General features: G+C 38.3%; 1 protein-coding gene across 1 annotated transcript in view; it reads right to left on the reverse strand.

The window, feature by feature from the left end:
- The window catches only part of LOC132822352 (peroxisomal acyl-coenzyme A oxidase 2-like), a 35,542-nt gene that overhangs the window by 904 nt on the left and 13,201 nt on the right, over positions 1-21,437 (reverse strand). The window contains exons 7-13 of the mRNA XM_060835645.1: positions 19,625-19,797; positions 17,814-17,979; positions 14,667-14,857; positions 8,796-8,957; positions 6,229-6,334; positions 4,745-4,962; positions 3,951-4,083 (exon numbers count right to left, since the gene is read on the reverse strand). Coding sequence (XP_060691628.1) covers positions 3,951-4,083; positions 4,745-4,962; positions 6,229-6,334; positions 8,796-8,957; positions 14,667-14,857; positions 17,814-17,979; positions 19,625-19,797 — 1,149 coding nt within the window. The remainder of the gene's footprint in view (positions 1-3,950; positions 4,084-4,744; positions 4,963-6,228; positions 6,335-8,795; positions 8,958-14,666; positions 14,858-17,813; positions 17,980-19,624; positions 19,798-21,437) is intronic.

The following is a 21,437-nucleotide window of genomic DNA, read 5'->3' on the forward strand; positions in this document are numbered from 1 at the left end:
TAGGTACAGGAGTATGCCATTCTGCCCTTCGAGCCTGGATCACTATTCAATATGATCATGGCTGATCATCCTTAAATCAGTATCCTGTTCCTGCCTTATCTCCATAACCCTTGATTCCAATATCCTTGAGAGCTCTATCCAATTCTTTCTTAAATGAATCCAGAGACTAGGCCTCCACTGCCCTCTGGGCAGAGCATTCCACACAACCACCCCCCTGGGTGAAGAAGTTTCTCCTCATCTCTGTCCTAAATGGTCTACCCCGTATTTTTAAACTGTGTCCTCTGGTTCGGCACTCACCCATCAGCGGAAACACGTTTCCTGCCTCCAGAGTGTCCAAACCTTTAATAATCTTATATGTCTCAATCAGATCCCCTCTCAGTCTTCTAAACTCAAGGGTATTCAAGCCCAGTCGCTCCAGTCTTTCAGTGTAAGGTAGTCCCACCATTCCAGGAATTGACCTCGTGAACCTACGCTGCACTCTCTCAATAGCCAGAATGTCTTTCCTCAAAATTTGGAGACCAGAACTGCACACAATACTCCAGATGTGGTCTCACCAGGGCCCTGTACAGCTGCAGAAGAACCTCTTTGCTTCTATACTCAATCCCTCTTGTTATGAAGGCCAGCATGCTATTAGCCTTCTTCATTACCTGCTGTACCTGCATGCTTACTTTCATTGACTGGTGTACAAGAACACCCAGATCTCTTTCTACTGCCCCTTTACCTAAATTGATTCCATGTTGGACTGTTCTAATTGAAAGCGAGGTGGATTCCTGATGAAACAACTCTCCTGCTCCTTGGATGCTGCTTGACCTACTGTGCTTTTCCAGCACCACAATCTTCGACTGATCTCCAGCATCTGCAGTCTTCACTTTCTCCTAGGCCGCTATTCAGTTCAGCATGTTCATGCAAGAACAACTTAGCTAGTCATACTACCTTCGCTTTCCTAGAACCACTCAGCACATCTTTTCTCTTCAAATAATAATGCAGTTTTCTTTTGAATGCAATGTTTTGGATGGATTTGCCTCTACCACACTTGGGTAGCACATTCCAGATTTTAACCACTCAGTGCGTATTAAAAACTTTCCTCATGTTATTGTTGCTTCTTTTGTCCTGCACCTTAAGTGTCCTCTGGTTCTCAAATCAATGGATTCAATTTGTCTCTATCCATGCTGTCAAGATACCTCATAATTCTGAACACCTTCATCACATCTCTATTCTTGAGGGACTGGTTGACACGGACGAGTTGGACTGAAAGGTCTGTTTCCATTTAAGTTAGACAAATTATGATCACTACATTCTAACTGATCCTAGATACAATTCAATATTATTTGTTGCTTTATTCATTTATGTTTTTATTTTCATAAAGATAATCAGCTCTAGCTAACAAGAATGCAGGACAATTATGAAAGGAAAAGGATGTTGGAAATTAAACTCCAGAAAATGTTATTTTATTAGCAGCAGGGAAGTTAACCAACATTACAAGATGCAAAACCTTATTGAATGATACAGAAAGGAGGTGGACATTTAGCCCAAAGTGCTGATCTATAAAAGGAGTTATCCAATTAGTTTCATTCACCAGTTTTTCTTCCCCCAACAGCACTTAAATATTTTCTCTTTTTATCTTCATTTCAGTCGTAATCCGACTGAGTCAGAATACTTGGGCATATAAACTAAACTACCACAGTGGAGTACTGAGGAAGTGATGCACTGTTTGAGGTACTACATAAACAAATATGACAGATCCTACAATACTTTCAATGAGGAGTTGGAAAGGTTTGCCAATATTTCAGTCAGTATCTAGTCCTTAAACACAATCAAAACAGATTAGCTATTTATTTACTGTTCATAGAACTTGCTTTGCATATTGGCTCTGCATATGCCTATTAAACAACAGACTACTTTAAAAAAAAAATAGGCTGCAAAATAATTAATAGACACATTACGACATTCAAGCATAAGATACTGTGGATTCAAGTTCTTTCTCTTTCATACACTCCTAAAATACAAATCAGCACGTACAGTATTAATTGTAAGGATGGTGTATGACCTGGGATCAAATGGAGTCTTGATGGGGTTAATGGGAATAAGGAAATGAACTAGCTGGTGTGATTTCAACTTATCAATCCACCTTACAATACTCCATTATTTCGATATGTCATTATTTGAGTCCATAGAACAGATTAGATGTTTAGATGTGTATAGGGTACCAAAAATGCAAGAAATATGTACCTGAATGTCATATCGAGGAAACAAAGCAAATATCACTGCTGCGACAAGACAATGTAAATTTTAAGACAGAAATTGAGTTAACTGTTGTACTCTATAACTTAAGGTGAATGTTGATTTTTGATTTCATATTTTCGCATGAATATTTTAGTAAACAACCCCAATTGTCATTTACCATTAACAACATAGAAAGATCCCTCTTCCAGTAAATGCATCAACTATACTTTCAATTTTATAGATGCAGAATCTGTAGTATAATGGCTTGTGGGGGTCCCCAATTTATGAATGGTTATGCTTACAAATGGGATCCCATATGCAGTATAATTGTAAAGATCAGACATACAAACATTTCCTATACTTATGAATGGCTTTTTTATACTTGCAAAGAGTCGAGAACTGAATTTGTTTGCAACTCAGGCCTGCTGATATATCGTATTAAGACCTATAAAGGATTAACCGTAATAGTCTGTGATGTCAAAAGAGGAAGTGACATGGACTCTGAGTTCATGATTAAAAAAGAAAGTAGCATGGAAAGAAGCTAGTGTAAGGAAATGTGCTTATAACTGTGAATAGTTTATAATAACATTCTTGTTTTAAACAATAACAGTCAAAGACTGTGAGCTATAACTCCAACAATAATGAACCCATAGAATTAAAGGACAATTTTTGTTTTATTATCCTTCATGAGATTTGAATGTCATCAGTTAGGCCAGTAATGTGGGGACAGATTGACAAGAAAAGCAGATTTCTTTGTTTACAGCAAAACTGTGGGTGTGTTTTAACAAAGCGTAAAGACTAACCTTTTAGCGTTTTTGTAATTGTGGATTGAATTGAGAAAGAACTGTTTTAAAGCCAGTATTTTGCAAGGATTGCAGTCTATTTTGAAAAGCAAGTAATCAAACACTAATGCCATGCATGGTTGTACTCAGATGGAGCTTTGCTTGGTGACAAGCAGTTAATAGGTCTATGGCCATTTGCCTGTGTGAATGTTCCTCAGGGAACTGATCAGCATGGGGTTTGAATTCAAATCCAGAGAAGTGATCAGATGTCCACCAGCTCAGGTTTTTCCTCTGTTCTCTGCTGTCAAAACCCACTTTATTCTGAAGAAAACTAGTTAATCTTTCCCTCTGCAGTTGCTGTAAGTTGTGACTCTTAATTGATAAGTCAAGAAACATGAAGTGAACCAGCCACTTTCTGCCTCTTGAAAACCAATGGAAGCATTTGGAAACAGAAGACAGAGAAAAAAATCTTCTGAAAAGGACCAACTTAACTTGGGAACAAAAGACTAGTGTGTGTGTGTTTATATGTGCATATAAAAAGGGAGTTTATAAAGGGATTATAGTTTCAATTACTAGTGTTATATGGCAATAGTTAGTAAATAACATTCCCTCTAACCTTGGTAGTTGCCTCAAACAGACCTCAGAAGGGCATGCTGTTTGTAATTATTTACCTGCAATTAGATTCCAATTAATTGTAATAATTAGTCATTCTTGCTAAGTATAGAAAACTGGGTCTAGAAGACCAGTAAATTGAGGGAATCATTGTGTATGTTTAAAGAACTTTAACTTTTCTGACAACCCTAGGAATAGTGGGGCTGACTTTTAGTACACTATCCCTGTGAGTTGAGACATAAGACATGCATGCACAAAAGAAATCTTACAGGCGCCACCACTGGATGGGCTGCATGTACAATGTGTTATTCAAATGAATGAAACTCAGGGTACCTTTGCATTTGTGGGGGCTTTCTGAACCCATTCAAAGAGGTGCTGGTAAGCATAGCCATCATAATTACCAATTGCAGAATTCAGCTGTTTGTCAGGATAATCAAATGCATCAGCTATGGAGACAGCCTTTTTCCTAAAAACAGAATTTTTCATTAGGATATGTTTTTGCATATTCATATAAATATTAATGGAAGTACTGGTATTCATTAGTAATACAAACAAATTAACAACTTGCTGTAACATTTTCTTGCTGAAATGAGCATGCTGACATTTTGCTTTTCTGGTTTTGAGGTGTGTCTTCAGATGAATTCTTCACTCTCAGTACTCTCAACTGCAGTTAAAATCTTTAGCTTTTCAAGAAACATTACAATAGATAATTAATAAGATTTGAACTAATTTTATATCAGAAGTCTATTTCTTTTTTTGCATCTTATGATTTTATCAATCTAAAACATATATCAGAACTAAATCACTGGTACTATTGACAAGAGTACTGAGTCTACAACTGCAGTAGCTGTAGTCCCACCCAGCTACACATGAACTAAAATCACAAACACCAACTTGTTCAGCATGATTTAAGAGAAGTGATAAAAAATATAAGCACTGTATATTGTTTTGAAAGTTAGATCTCGTCAATTTTGCATAAAATGGAGTTGATGATAGTAATGAAATCCACTCTCCAATAGTTAGCGATTTTTTGTTTCATCTGGTTACCAAGTGAAGACTACAAAATACATTAGATCTATATATTTTTTTCTCATTGAAATGGAATGTACACAAAGCAGTGACTTTACCGGACAAGGGATAGAAGACGCTGTTGAGAGGTAGTCATCAAGTCTAGTTGTTTTCCAGTCAGAAAGCCATCATATAAGAAATCCCCAGCGTTGTCTAGTATGCCAGTCAGTGCGTAAAGATCACACAACATTTTGACCACTTGCTGGAGTTCAGGCTCAAACTTCAATTTTTCCAGTGTCTCAACAAAGTTCTTCACAACTATGTAATGGCAATGAGCCTGGAATGTCAAAATACAGAATAAATGGAACCCAAACTCAACAAACACTTCTTTTCTCAAAGTATTCTTACTAAAAGTATTTTAGTAAGTGAGGTTAAGAACAAAATTAATAAATGTTATGACTATATTTAATTTATTACATAATGGAGTCAGTAGGGAAAGTGGAAATAGAGTATTATTCATTCATTACGTTATGTGAACTAGTCCTATCACAGTTAACTCTTTCACTATTGCATAATTACCAGGCATTTGTAAATAAAAACACTTTACTAGACAAAAGCTAAAAAATCCAGTTAAGAAGCTGGTATTCTAATAAACGAATAAAACCAAATGCAGTGCGCATTATTACACCTGGAATGGCTTTTTGTTTAGCATGATCTAAGACACGAAGTGATGCAAAACGTAAGTGCTGCACACTGTTTTGAAAGGTAGATCTGATCATGGATAAGCCAACAGTATTTTACATATAAGCAACTTTGCAAAAGGAATGGCTGTACTTTAATATAGAAGGGTTGGCAAAGGCAAAAACATGAAAGTGATCTGAGCAGACGGACCTTACATTTGACAAGTTAGATTAATTGAATTAATTTTCATGTTTCAACATATATATTTTTCCTCAGTGCCTCCACATACTAATGTAAAATTAATGCAAATTATTAAATAGACAGGAGAAGACACTTGTGAAATTTGAAGACAAAAAATGATAGCGCTTGATGACATATCATGTTGCTGTGGACATTTGTAGTCTATACTGAAATCTTCTATATTTTCAGGAAGTAAATCATTCATACATATGTAGTTGAAGTTACGACGAAGGATTCTCCTTCTCAACGTCTCCCCTCGCTTGAGGCAATCCTCAGATTAAACTACGTCCAGTCACCTGTCTCTGTAATGGGAGAGTAGGCCTGGGGTCTGGGGTTGAAATTTCACACATCTTCCTCACTGTGTCATCAAGTGGGACCCTATCCCTTGCATGAAATCAAAATACACTTTTGCTGATCAAATCAAGGCTTTCTTTATTTGCAATTTTCTCTCATATCCCAATATGACTTTTTCAAATCATTTTGCTCTCTCAGGATGGAATCAATTTGTGATTTGGGTGTACAGGTTAAGCTATTTCGACTTGCATTTGGTTAACGTGGCACTAATGCAACGATAACTTGGAGATTCAGGGAACATGTAACTGCAATATAATTATGGGTGTATGTTTAATCATTGTTTACTTTTTGACTAAAAGTAATGAGAACATATAAACCATAATCTTACAACAGCAGCCCTTGCAAGCTGTACAGAAGTGCTATTCCAGGCAACATGTTGCTCAACCCCAGACTGAAGCAGAGACTGCAACTTGATCCCAGCATCCTTAATCAGTCTGAAGGAAATAGAACAACACACGACAGAGTAATCTTAAAAGACAATTAATCAGATTCAAAATGACTCTAAATTGAATGAGTGTATGGTATCATTACTGAAAAAGATTGTTCTGCACTACAAAATTACACTATATTGACACTTAATATTATTTCCTTTTAATGAATATTAAATTCCAATTACATTATTGTTTATGGTAAAAGGTATCCTAATATACTAACAAGTGATGGCCTCACTATCATGTCCACAGCTCAGATATCACTTCTATGTAGAATGTTTATATCACTATTTGACTTCTAAATTTATATTATGTTCTGGTCTGAATGGAGCACTGTCCTGTTTCAACATTACTGCTTCAGGCTTGTATTGGCAATATGGTTTATTATTCTGTTCACTATGATGATTATTATTCCTTTGCATTCATTAGCTATTTCCTGCACAAAGCCTAATTTCACTGCCAGATCAGGGCCAGTTCAATGCCATTCATCGAATTTAGGAAGTTTTTCGATTTTAATTTAAATGGAGAATCAAGACAATTTCTCCTTGCACTAGGAGAATTGTAATAAAAAATCCACTGGAGTACCTTACTTTTATATGTGTCCAATTTAATCAGTAAAGTTTTACTTAATGGAAAATATTATGCAACAACTTTTGCTTTGCAAACTTTGCTGATTTTTAGCTTTGTGAATTTAACAAGAAACAAGCTGTAATTTTCAGGATGGCAGCTTCATTAATTTTGTCCTATCAAAGGTATCAAGTGAATAACATTTTGATCATGACATTACATTCATTCGAAACAAGTGATGTTGTTCGAATTACATTTGGTAAATCTCAGAAGACACTGACTAGGTCACTACATGATTGAATGGGTCATTAGCAAATTGCCTTCACTGGCTGTCAATATTGTGTATCTGCTTTCACCATCCTGTGGATTAGCTGTTACTCACTGTACAATCACAACTACTGTTTTGTTTTTCTTCCAATTCTAAGAGAAAATACTGCACTAAAGTCATTACCCATTGGTGTGGCTTGGTCTTTTTGATTCCCATTCCAACGGATTCACTTTAAAATGTCCCGAAGCTTCACACAATCCACAATGATGCTGTTTTTGTTGAATACCACATCCAACAATCCTGTTTGTGTTTTCAACTACTGTTTGTGCTATCAATGGCTGAACATGCTACTCAAGATTGTTGTTCAAATCCCAAGTGCTCTCATATTAGGACAAAAACAGGCGTAGATTGTGGCTTACCACATGGTAAGATCCAACTAATATAGTCTTGCCAAATGAATCATCACCTTACTTTATTATAATGCATCTAAAGTTTACAGTTTACTTGACCAGGAGTAAACTTGAAGCTCATTCATTTCCTTTGGAGTAGACTAAAGGGAAACTTTTCCGAACTGTTCGTGGGATGTGGACATCACTGGTCAGGTCAAAGTTTATTGCCCTCTCCTATTTGACCTTCAAGTAGGTGTGATGATGCTGCTCCTTTAACAAGGTTATGGTGTCCTTGGCTTTTTTTTTCCTCAGAGGTCATAAAAGACAGACTCTGAAAAGTCTAAGTTTGAAGGACTTTAGGCCCAAATTGATTATAGCTAACAGATACTGCTTCAGGCAAAAGGCATTTAAGTTTAAAAAAAACCTGTACAATGAAAGGGAAGTGGCCAGTTCCCCCAGTTCAGCTTTTCTTTGGTTTGGTTTGGTCTGGTCTGGTCTGGCTATTCACTGAAAGCAGTCAGGCAGTTGTGAAGCTGCTGGACCCAAAGAAGCAGATTCATGTTGAAACTCTCTCTTTGACTTCTCTCCTGTAAGACCCAGTGTTTGATTTTACCTTTTGTGTCAAGGGGATTGTTGCAAGTATTGGGAACAGCATCATTAAGTCGATAGTTATAACTTAACCTATCTGAAACCCAACAGACTAAGTTGCTTGACCAACTGCATCACTCCTGGGATATCCGCTTTGCACCTGCTTAAACCAACTAGCGGAGTTAGGGTCTGGGCTACTTTCTTGAAATGCTTTGAGGGGTTCTGGCCTGGTCCATAACATGTGTAAAATGCTTGGCCATTTCAGAGGGCAGTTAAGAGTCAACTGCATTGCTGACAGTCTAGAGTCACATGTAGGCCAGATAAGGTAAGGACAGTAGATTTCCTACCTAAAGGATTCCAAATGGATTTCTGCAACAACTGACAAAAGACTGTGTTTTCTAGTTGGTGGCCAGGAACTGAAAGGGCGATAGTTAAATTATCTCTTGTTGGCAACATGCCGGGCATTCGCATGCTGTGAATGTCATGTGACATTACATTTGGGGAATTTTTTTCCTATGGATACTTGCTGAGTCAATTTTAAAAGACATACAATGATTTAAAAGTTCTTTTAGAAAGTTTTTTCCACACTCTTCTGCTCATTCCGAATCTATGTCATTGATACATTCCAATCCCAAATAGTAATGTTACTGACCTGTGTGCCCTGTGCTTGTAGGACTCTATATAAATGAATGGTTTGAGGAAATCATTTTTTTCCTTTGCAGAACAATGAGAAGTTACCGGTTCACACAGGTAAGAGACAGACTGGGGCAGAGGCTCACCACAATCTATTTTGTTAAGGCACTTGATTAGAAACCTAAATAGAGAAGAAAAATTACATTAGTTCCAGTAGGTTAAAATGTAAACTTATAGCAGGGCAATTTCATAAATGCAGATTGGCCCTACCCAATGACTGCAAGAAACTGAATTTAGCTACAGGACTATTGACACAGAGGCTACTTGGTCCAGATTTCACAAGTTATTAATTTATTAAACTGCTTTGCTGTAGAATCTTTCCCTATTTAGTATATTTCAGTTTGGTATCAAATTATGTTTTTAAAACTTTTGAAACTTCTCCATCTTCTTCTCGTAACCATTTGTTTTCTTATTCATTCACAGGATGAGAGCGTTGTTAACTAGAACAGCATTTATTATCCATCTCTAATATCCCAGAGGGCAGTGAAGAATCATTCACATTACAGTGGGTCTCAGGTCACATGTAGGCCAGACCATGTAAAGATGACAGTTTCCTTCCCTAAAAGGACATTAGTAAACCACATGGGTTTTTTCCAAAAATGGTCATTAGACTCTTAATTCCAGATATTTTTATTGAATTCAAATTCCACCATCTGTTGTGGCAGGATTTGAACACATGTCCGAGAACATTACCTGGGTCTCTGGATTAATAGTCCAGTGATAATACCACTAGCCCATTGCCTCCCCTTATTCTATGACTGACCAGTAACCTAATCAAAATACCACAAAGTAATGAGCTACTGAAAAAGCACTGACTCAGCCTGTATGGATGCTCATGACTCTTACGTTTATTTTATTCATTTGTGGGACTTGGGCATTGCTGGATGACCCATCCCTACTGGCCTTTGAGAAAGTGGTGATGAGCTGCTTTCTTGAATTGCTGCAGTCCACTTGCTGTGGATTAACCCACAATGCCAATAGGGAGGGAATTCCAGGATTTTGACTCAATGACTATGAAGGAACGACTGTATATTTCCAAGTCAGGGTGGTGAATGGCTTGGAGGAAACTTGCAAGTGATGGTGTTCCTAAGTACCTGTTGCCCTTGTCCTTCTAGATGGAAGTAGTCATGGGTTTGGAAGGTGCTATCTAAGGATCTTTGCTGAATTTCTGCAGTACATCTTGTAGATGGTACACACTGCTGCTACTGGCCGTCAGTGGTGGAGGGACTGAATGTTTGTAGATGTAGTGCCAATCAAGTGGATTGCTGTGTCCTGGATGGTGTCAAGCTTCTTGAGTGTTGTTGCAGCTGCACCCATCCAGGAAAGTGGGGAGTACTCCATCACAATCCTGACCCGTGCCTTGTAAATGATGGATAGACTTCAAGGTGTCAGGAGGTGAGTTACTCACCGCAGAATCCCTAAGCTTTGACCTGCACTTGTAGCCACTGTGTTTATGTGAGAGTCCAGTTGAGTTTCTGGTCAACGGTCACCCCAAGGATGTTGACAGTGGGGGATTCAGTGATGGCAATACCGTTGAATATCAAAGGGCAGTGGTTAGAATGTCTCTTATCGGTGACGGTCTTTGTCTGGCATTTGTGCGGCGCAAATGTTACTTGCCACTTGTCGACCCAAGCCTGGATATTGTCCAGATCTTGTTGCATTTGAGTATGGATTGCTTCCATATCTGAGGAGTCCTGAATGGGTGTTGAACACTGTGCAATCATCGGCGAACATCCCCATTTCTGACCTTATGACAGAGGGAAGGTCGTTGATGAAGCAGCTGAAGATTGTTGGGCCTAGGTCACTACCCTGAGGGACTCCTGCAGAGATGTCCTGGAGCTGAGATGACTGACCCTCCATAACCATCTTCCTTTGTGCCAGGTATTACTCTAACTAGCAGAGTGTTTGCCCCCAATACCCACTGATTCCAGTTTTGCCAGTGCTCCTTAATGCCATACTCAATCAAATGCGAGCTTGATATCAAGGGCTGTCACTCTCACGTCCATGTTTGAACCAAGACTGTAATGAGATCAGGAGCAGAGTGACCCGGGCGAAACTCAAACTGGCATCACTGAGCAGGTTGTTGCTGAGCAGGTGCTGCTTGATAGCACTGTTGATGACCCCTTCCAATCACTTTACTGATGATGGAGAGCGGACTAATTGGGTGGTAATTGGCAGGATTGCATTTGTCCTGCTTTTGGTGTACAGAACATACCTAGGCAATTTTCCACATTGTCGAGTAGATGCCAGTGTTGTAACTGTACTGAAAGAGCTGGCCAGGGGAGCTGCAAGTTCTGGAGCACGTCCTCAGTACTATTGCCGGAACGTTATCAGGGCCCATTGCCATTGTAGTATTCAGTGCCTCCAGCTTGTTTCTTAATATTATGTAGAGTGAATCAAATTGGCTGGAGACAGATACCTGTGATGCTGAAAAGCCAGAGATGGATCATCCACTCAGCACTTCTGACTGAAGATTGTTGCAAACGCATCAGCCTTATCTTTTGCACTAATGTGCTGGTTTCTCCATCATGGAGGATGGGGATATTCGTGGAGACTCCTCCTCTACAGAGTTGTTTAATTGTTCACAACCATTCACAACTGGATGTGGAAGGACTGCAGAATTTAGATCTGATCTATTGGTTGTGGGAACCCTTCATTCTGTTTATCACTTGCTGTTAATGCCGTTTGGCACGCAATTAGTCCTGTTTGGTGGTTTTACCAGGTTGAGACCTCATTTTTAGGTATATCTGCTGCTGCTCCTGACATGCCCTCCTGCACTGTCCATTGAACCAGGGTTGATCCCCTAGCTTGATGGTAATGGTTGAGTGGGGGATATGCCAGGCCATGAGATTGCAGATTGTGCTGGAGTTCAGTTCTACTTCTATTGGTGGCCCACAGCGCCTCGTGGATGCCTCGTCTTGAGCTGCTAGATCAGTTCGAAGTCTGTCCCATTTAGCATGGTGATAGCGCATGGCAACACGGTGGAGGTGATTCTCAAGGCAGGACTTCATCTCCACAAGGACAGTGCAGTGCTCACTTTTACCTAAACTGTCACGGACAGATGCTTCTGCAGCCGACAGATTAGTAAGGATGAGGTCAAGTATGTTTTTTCCTCTTGCTGGTTCATTCAGCACCTGCCGCAGACCCAGTCTAGCAGTTATATCCTTTAGAACCCAACCAGCTCAATCAGTAATGCTGCTACTGAGCCACTCTTGGTGATGGATATTGAAATCCCCCACCCAGAGGACATTTTGCGCCGTTGCCACCCTGTAGGTATTGTTCAAAATGGGGGAGTACTGAATTATCAGCCAAAGTAGTATATAGTAACCAGTAAGAGGTTTCCTTGCCCATGTTTAACCTGAGGTCATGAGTCAATGTCAAGGACTCCCATGGCAACTCCTTCCCGACTGTAGACCACTGTGTTGCCACCTCTGCTGGGTCTGCCCTGCTGACAGGACAGGACATATCCAGGGATGGTAATGGTGATGTCCGGGGTGTTATCTGTAAGGCATGATTCCGTAAGAATGACTACATCAGGCTGTTGCTTGACTAGTCCGTGAGGCAGCTCTCCCAATTTCGGAACTAGCCCCCATAAGGAGGACTTTGCATTGTCGACAGGGCTGTTTGTGTTTTTGCCGTTGTCTTTTGCAATTCCAAGATCGATGCCAAGTGGTCCGTACGGTTTTATTTGTTTGTTCTGTAGTCGTATCTAGCGATTGATACAACTGAATGGCAGTGAGAGTCAACCCCATTGTTGTCACATTTAGGCCAGACCAGGTAAGGATGGCAGATTTCCTTTCCTATAGGACATAAGTGAACCAGATAGGTTTTTCTGACAATTGACAATGATTTCATGGTCATCAGTCGACTCTTAGTTCCAGATTTTTATTATTGAATTCAAATTCTACAATGGCGGGATTCAAACCCAGATCGCCAGAACATTATTCTGGGTTTCTGGATTAAAAGTCGAATGATAATACCACTAGGCCATCGCCTCCCCCAAGGTCAACACCAGGTGGTCAGCATTCTCTGTCAAGCTGTCAATATAAATTCATGCCCTACCCACCCTGAAAATGTAAAACATGCTAAGCTGACAACGTGACATAACAAACGACTACCATAACGTAGTTGGCACGTCTGATTAACTACAAACCTTGTAAAATGCCTAGAGGAGGAGAATAGAGCAGTGAGGTTTAAAACAGCTGTTTTGGCTATAAAACACAGACTGGATAAAATTGCAGAAAAAAACATTAATTTTATACCAAGAAGATGCATTTGAAATACAGAAGTGGACTGCTGATTTTTCACAGCTTAGACAAAAAGCATACCATGTAGTGTTGTGATTAAATCACATTATGACCAAAATAGGGGAGTCTCAAGATATAAATTAGGGGAATGGACTTGAGCATCATTTGGCACTCAAAATTACAATCTCCTATAGCTAGGAGGAGCTCTTACTCCCACTGGATATCCTACTTGCAAACATAGCTGATGTATGTGCTTGCTTGTAATCATTTACTGTTCAATACAGCTCTAAAGTTGATTTGTGTGTCCAAGTCTCTGTTAGGACTGCTTGGCAAGTTAATTATGGCTCAACATTGGAATGCAAGCAAAATTTAACAAATATTGTATCAATTACATAGAAACATTTGATAGTAAATCATCTTCATTGCAAAGCTGAGCTATTTAAAAAGATACCATGCAAATTCCATTTTATAATTTTGCATATTTCATTTTACAAAGCTGTACAAAATCCTCATCTACTTTAAAATAAAAGAATGCTACACTACCAAAAACATATGAAATATAGTCTAGAAACTGCTTTCATCATTAAATATTTACACTAGCAAATTAACATCATTAGACAGCAATTTGGAAAGTCTACCATTTCCTATAATTTATTTTAATTTGTGTCGGGGGTAAGCTAGATTCAAAAGTCAAACTCTGTCTGATGTGCAAGTTGAGTCAAAACAGCTAAAGTTGGACTGAAGGCACAGCTCCAGGAGCTGGTCTGAGGTAATGGTCTCAACAGAGGCAATTTGGAGTTTGGATTATTACGGAGTTTGCAACATCAAGTCCTCAGATGTCCTGAATGCTCGTCTGACACAGAAGCTTGCAGCAGAACTGGTGTATAGATTGTGCTGTAAATGCAGAATCATCTAGTCCAGATCTTAGGCAGCGAAATATGGAAGGGTGGGCAGCTTTATTCCTACAGGTCGGGGTTTGTCAACAATGAGGAAAGATTGGTGTGTATCCAAGTGTAGTACAGCACACTGGGATAGCAGCAGTGCTGTTATTTGAACATGTAATATATTTCCCTATGGATTTATAGGCTTATAGATACTTACGAAGAATAACAGCTATTGGGAGAGGCTGGGGTAATTTTCCCTGGAGCATCAAAGGCTGATGGGTGATCTTATAGAGGCTTATAAAATCATTAAGATATGAATGGGGTGACTAGCTAAGGTCTTTTTTTCCATGGTGGGGCTCCAAAACTAGGCAGCATAGGTTTAAGGTGAAAGGCGAAAGATTTAAAAGGGACCTGAGGGACTACTTTTTCATGCAGAGGGTGGCGCATATATGGAGCAAGCTGCCAGAAGAACTGGTGTAAATAGGTACAATTACAACATTTAAAAGGCATCTAGATGGGTATATGAACAGGAGAGGTTTAGAGGGATATGGGACTAGGTCAGATTAGGATATCTAGTTGGTATGGATAAATCGGACTGAAGGGTTTGTTTCTGAGCTTTATAACTATAACTCTAAGTACTAGACTTGAAACAGACTTTAAAGAGCAATCTTATAATATTTAAAGACGTTTCTATCATACCGTGCAGTCTGCAATTGCAATACAGTGTTTTCCCCTTCATATGTACAGGAGGCTACCACCCGAGTGTAAAGAGAGGGTAAACCACTCAGTTTTGAGTAACCATGGCCACCACAAGCTCTGCGACACACTTCGACTCCAGCACTGCAGGCATCTGATATCAAAGCTTTCAGACCTGCTGACAAGGCATGGAGCTGCAGAGGAATAAAAAGTTGGACAAGTATTGACCAATTCTCTATTAAGAAATATCAGAAGGCTGTCATTTTCTCTTTTTCTTCAAGGAAGTATTTTATTGGCCAGTATTTCTCTATCAACGGATCACAGTTCATGAAATGTTTTTCCCAAGTGTAGTCACATAAAGAAGTAAGTAACATAGCAGCCACATGCCTCAGTCCTTGGGTCTCAATTATTTACTATCTATCTTAATGAGTTGGAAAAGGAACAGTGCAACGAAATTTGCTGATATAATTAAATCATGTGGCAAGATACGTTGTGATGCAGGCATAAGGAATCTGCAAAGGCATACAGATACGTTGAGTGAATGGGCAAAAATTGGTTTAATGTAAGAAAAAAGTAAGATCATGCTTTTCAGTCATGCTTTTAAATAGAGACAGACTACAAAAATGTGCAGCACCGAAGGACCTGTGCAACCTTGTGCTTGAAACAAAAAGTTAGCATGCAGATGCAGCAAGTAAATAAGGCGGCAAATGAAATTTTATTGCTTGAGTTTCGAGTTTATTAAGAATGGAAGTGTCTTGTTTCAATAGTGCAGGGTGTTGTTGAGGCTGGAGTACTGTGTAGTTTTTGTTCCCACATTTAGAAAAGGGTATTCTGGCATTAGGCCAATTCCTAGGATAAAGAGTTACCTCATCAAGAATAGCTAAACAGATTAGTTTTTCATTTATTAGTTTAGAAGAATGAGAGCGATCTTTTTGAAACCTGCAAGATTCTCAAAGGGGCAGGGCTTGACAGATTAGGTCACTGTTTCACTGGTGGGGTAATCTCAAACTAAGGGACAGAGTTACAGAACAAGGGGCCATTTCATTTAAAACGGAGATACAAAGGAATTTGTTATCTCAAATGGTAGCAAATATCTGAAATACTCTAACCTAGAGTGTTGTGGAGGCTAGACTACTAAAATATCTAGAAGTTTACATTAGATTAGATTCCCTACAGTATGGGAAACAAGTGGAGGATCAATTTGTGAAATATCAGGAGTTCAGGGTCATGATGAGCTGGCATGCAAGAGGATTTGAGGCCAGGGGCAGATCAGCCATGACCTTTTAAGCCCAAAACATATAGGAGCAAAAGTAGGCCATTTAGCCCATCAAGTCTGTTTTGCCATTCAATTAGACCATGGCTGATCTAAATCACCCTCAACTCCATAACCCTTGATTCCCTTACAGATGAAACATCTGTCTATCTCAGCAAGCCAAAGATGACAGTCTTTTGTGGTAAAGAATTCCATGAATTCATTATCCCCAAATAAGAGATTTCTCCTCTCATCTCTCTCTGAAATGAGAGGCCCCTTATTCTGAGAATTCAGATTCTAATAGCACACTGTTAAAAAAAAGTTTTGTCTTGTGTCACTTCTGTTTTTTATGTCACTCATGATAAGTATATACGCTCTGGGTACTCAATCTTTCCACCAATTGGAGTGGTCTCTCCACATCAAATTTGACTAGATCCATTATTTTGAATATCTCTAGCATCTGTTTTTCCTAATTAATTTGTGAAGTCTGTAAAGTTCAGATCTTCTGGAGTGTAACATTCTCCACTGTTAGCAGAACAAAATTTACTAGCAAGTGTGCGTACAAAATCACAATTATCTGCCATATTTTCCTGAATTTAGTTTGAAAACTCACAAGTTTTTCTCTCATTACTGATGCTTTCAATACTGAAACATATTATAAATGCATTGTTGCATTTTACATCTTAATTGCCACATTACAAAGGTATTTACTGAAACATAGAAATAGGAGGATTAGGCCCATTTGGTCTATTGAATAGCAAGCTCCAACTTAGTATCCTGTTCCTGCTTTCTCCCCAGGTATTTTTATGTATTTTACTTATTGTTGCTCTTAATCTAGGTGCTTTTGGGTAGATGATTCAATTAAATCTACAAAAGTAGCAGCTCAGTCTGAGACACACAAAATTTGGCAATTACTAACCATTTTTATAGACAGACAGAGAGAGATGGTCCAGTTTCTGACACTGACCTCAACTTCTTCAGTTGATTTTATCCTACAGGAAGGCTTTGCCTATGATTTTTAGAGTACATCTCAAATAGACTTACTCAATTAAAATGTTCAAGGCATATTTTTGTCAGGTCTCAAGAACAGAGTTTAAAGATTCTGAGATGAAGTTGAAAGAAAAAAACTGACAAAGAAATAAAAATGAGACAGATTAGATTGATATGTCATAACATTCTAAAATTAAAATTGCAAATAATCTTTTCACATCTTGAATTTAATAATGTGTCTAAAATATTTATTAAACCACTCCGATGGTCACATTGACAAACTGTATGATATGAATCAGTTCAGTTCCACATGCTGTTCATCATATTGGGAGATGGAAACTCACTCTTATTAAACACTTTCAGATACTAAGCTTTTTCTGAGAACACACTGCACAAAGTGCATCAATTACATCACATTTAGGGATCGGAGCTTGAGTCCATAAAGCAAAATGACTAACTGTGTAAAACGTCATTCTGAACAGAAATATACTGGTTGATAAATCATAGGCAAATTTAAGACTGCTTTACATTCCTCAGAAATGCTGATATTTAAAGTTAACACATTATGCATTTTTTCTGATATTTTCTCACATTTCTGTAGGTAACGTCAGCTTGGTTCGATGGCATCAGTTTTGCCTGTGTCAGAAAGTCATTAGTTCCAAGCTACCCTCCACTAATACTTGCATGTAAATATGCTATTTCACTGATTTTAAATCACTATTACGCACTAGCACTGCTGGTATGTTGCACCTTAAGAAATTGGCAGCTGATATGACTTGCATGTTTCCTATAAATCATTTTAAAAGTCTGGGCTGCAGATGCAATGGTTTTAATCCTGATTATTGTGCAGATTGCATGTTGCTCTATCTGTACATTCCTAAAATTAGCATTAAGACAAATTATCTTACCTCAGGCAATGATGAGGCATCTCCCTTGCTTTTGATCTGTACTTTCACTTGGTTGCAGAAGGTATCCAATGATGAGGACATGAAATGAAAGGCAAATGTTGTTGCCAGCTGGGGAAGAAGCTTCTGTTGCTGGGTCTGATAATCGAGAATTTTTGCTTCCATTTCACTGAGGGCAGATCACAACTTCAAAACCATGAATCACAAAGCTGAATGTTGAATGAGTTGAGAGCATCTTGCTGGAAAAGCACAGCTGGTCAGGCAGCATCCGAGGAGCAGGAGAATCGACATTCTGGGCATAAGCCATTCTCCAGGAATCATGATGAAGGGCTTATGCCCGAAACTTGGATTCACCTGCTCCTTGGATGTTGCCTGACCTGCTGTGCTGTTCCAGCAAGACACTCTCGACTCTGATCTCCAGCATCTGCAGTCCTCATTTTCTCCTCTGAATGTTGAATGAAGACGTTAACCAGACAGGTATTATCGGTCCTTTTTAAATGGTAATCTTTGACATAATGTAATTTTTGTGTTAAACATTTTCTCAACTGGAACTACCATCTTCTTTGTTGGTTTGCAACAATTCAGTTAATAGATACATTATTAATGGAATCACTACTGAAAACTATGAAATCAAACTTGGTTTCAGTGAAAAATATAACTATTAGGAAAGGAATGGGGAGTAACAGGTTGTACTACAGGGTTAATGTACAACATTTGGTTTCATCCTAACTGTCATACTGTGGCAAGTTATCACTGCATTGTAGGATTTTATTGTACATGGAAGAGTACAAAGAAGGGTACCCAAGATGACTGCAGGAATCAGAATATATTAAGAATGGTTAGAAAAACTAGGTTTACTTTCTTTGAGAAAGAGGAGATTGGGCGTAAACATATTTAAAGTTCTCTACATTATTGAGGTGACTGTCAAAAATGAAGAAGTCAGAATGTTCAGTCTGATTAAGGGTTCAGATACAACAATGCATAGTTTAAAAATTTATAACTTAGGGGCAAGAAAGAATGCGAGGTAGAATTCTATGTTAGATGTTGGGAACAAACTTGCCTAATTAGCCATCAGTAGAAGTTAGGCAAAAGTGAGGACTGCAGATTCTGGAGATTAGAGTGGAGAGTGTAGTGCAGGAAAAGCACAGCAGGTTGGGTAGCATTCGTGGAGCAGGAGAATCGACGTTCTGGGCAAAAGCTCTTCATTAGGAATCATTCCTCATGAAGGGCTTTTGCCAGAAATGTCGATTCTCTTGCTCCTTGGATGCTGCCTGACCTGCTGTGCTTTTCCTGCACTACACTCTACCAGTAGAAGTTCTTAAGCAAACAGTAACTGCATCAAGACAATGAGGTCTAGTTCAGAAATAAACTCCAGTTTAAGAATTCCAAGAACTTTAATTAAATACCTCACTATATCTGTTCAGTGTACTGATCTTGGAATACGAACATTTTACAACATTAAATATCCATTATTCGGTACATTTCCTTCATTTCAAGGATTATATCAAGAATATTATGCAAATAGGCTGATCTATCATCCACATTTGTTGAATCTAAAGACATTTGCTGATCTTGAAAATTTTAAAATTCTTATGTTGCAATCAGCACCTAAATGTACTGGTGAGAAATTTATTGTATATTTCCATAAAAATAGTTTTCAGATTAAATATCTGAAAATTCCTTCAAGTAAAGCTGCTTTTACTTTGGAAGTAAAATTTGCAGCAAAAGTTAAAAAACACTTAAATGTACCGTTAATATGTAAGCAAACACTCACTCCATACAAATATTTATTAAGTGACAGAATTCCAACATACCCAGGCTTTAACTCTGATTGGCGTCTCACCACAGAATATCGAAGAGCAATAACACAGGCTTTGGAAAGAGGAATCACCATTTCTGAAGCTATTATCTTCACTCGAGTTAATACCATAGCAATGTAATTGATTCTGTCGAACGATTTTTTAATGTAGCGGCCATCTGAAGTAACCTAGAATGGCAGAAGGGATTAATGTAAAAGAAGTGGTATTTCTAACAGAACAAGGAGTAATTAATATCGAACATTATTCTGCGCATGAATTATAATCTGCAAGACTGGCATATGAAATTTATAAGCGTTATGAAGATGTGGGTGTATCTTTCAGAGAGAGAAGGGCTTGGCAAGTACACAGAGTGGTGGAGAATTTACAAAGTAACAGCACTCACTGAGTGGCCCAGAGACAAAGGCAAATTTCAATTCTGCCAATCAGTTTGAATTATACCCAGAACACACAAAACTCTAATCAAGTTTGAATTGAATATATTGACATATCTTAAACACCAATGACACAAACTGATGCTCTGGAGTTTAAGACTGGGGAAAATTGATCACTTGAGAGGAGATCTGCCATGTCCTAGCAAGTAAGAGACTGCTTCAAAAAAATCTCTCTTAAAAAAGTACCTTTTCAATCAGTAACGTATAACGCAGAAATTCCTAACAATGAGAAAAGATGACAGTGGAAGATCTGAAGACAAGAACCCACAACTGCCTGGGTTTTGAGAAAAGTAGTGTTGTTTTGTAAATTTTAATTGGGAGTTTTATCGGACTAGTATTATAGAAGGGAAGCTAAAAGATAGTTTAGAGAAAGAAATTGTCTATAATGGTTAGTTCATTATTCTCTATTATATTTTAAGGAATAAAGTTGTTAATTTTTACTTTAAGTAGTTCTTGACCACTCGACTTTTACAGATTACTGCATGTGATAAATCTTTTTGGTATTCCTGGTTTTAAATTAAGCAGGAGGCTTTATCATAACATAAGCTATTCACATTCTAAAAGGCAAGACTGGCATATCATCAGCACAGCAATATTTAGAGAATGTAGCAATGTAGCTTTAGTCAATGTGGGTTGTGGTCCTCATCACTTTGTTTTTCACAAAAAAAATTTAACCTATTCCCATGACACCCAACATCTACAGTTTCACAAAATTTCTATACCATCAACATAAAGGGCCATAGCATTCCCTCCAGGTCACTCAATCTGACTTCAACATATATTGCCATTCCTTAATTGCTGCTGGATCAAAATTTGAAATATTCTTTATCTAACAGACTTGTAAAAGCACCTTTGAAGGTCCATGACCCCTCAAGAGGGGCCTCTTGTTTCGAGATCGGTCAAAAGAATCAACAAAAAGTCTGTTCAAAAGCAAGGGTCATTAGTTTATTGAATTAAGGTACCTTGATACAATTCTATCCAGCAACACAGAGGTCAAGGCTTCTGTGTTCCATGGTGAAGTTGCGCAATTACATTTGAAAATTACACATTATTTATGTTTTTTTTAAGAGGCAGTACAACCTTAATTACAAGAAAGGCCAAACACATATAATAAGCTAACATGATTTACAGCAAGTTATACCAATGATATTTCCTGGGAAAGGGTTCTTAATTACAAGAAAAGTCCAATCAACTGTAATATGGTGACACGATTGACAACAGGCTAATCTAATGGTATTCCTTGGAAAAGAAATCTTTTTTATGTAAATTGTCAAGCCATGTATCAGTTCAAGGTTAGTTCGAATGGTCAATTAACGTGTCAGTATTTATCTTCTTATTGAATTTCAGTTTAATTCCACAAATCAGCAGTACAGGGT

Source organism: Hemiscyllium ocellatum, chromosome 14 (assembly GCF_020745735.1).
Source record: "Hemiscyllium ocellatum isolate sHemOce1 chromosome 14, sHemOce1.pat.X.cur, whole genome shotgun sequence".
Taxonomy (NCBI): Eukaryota; Metazoa; Chordata; class Chondrichthyes; order Orectolobiformes; family Hemiscylliidae; genus Hemiscyllium; species Hemiscyllium ocellatum.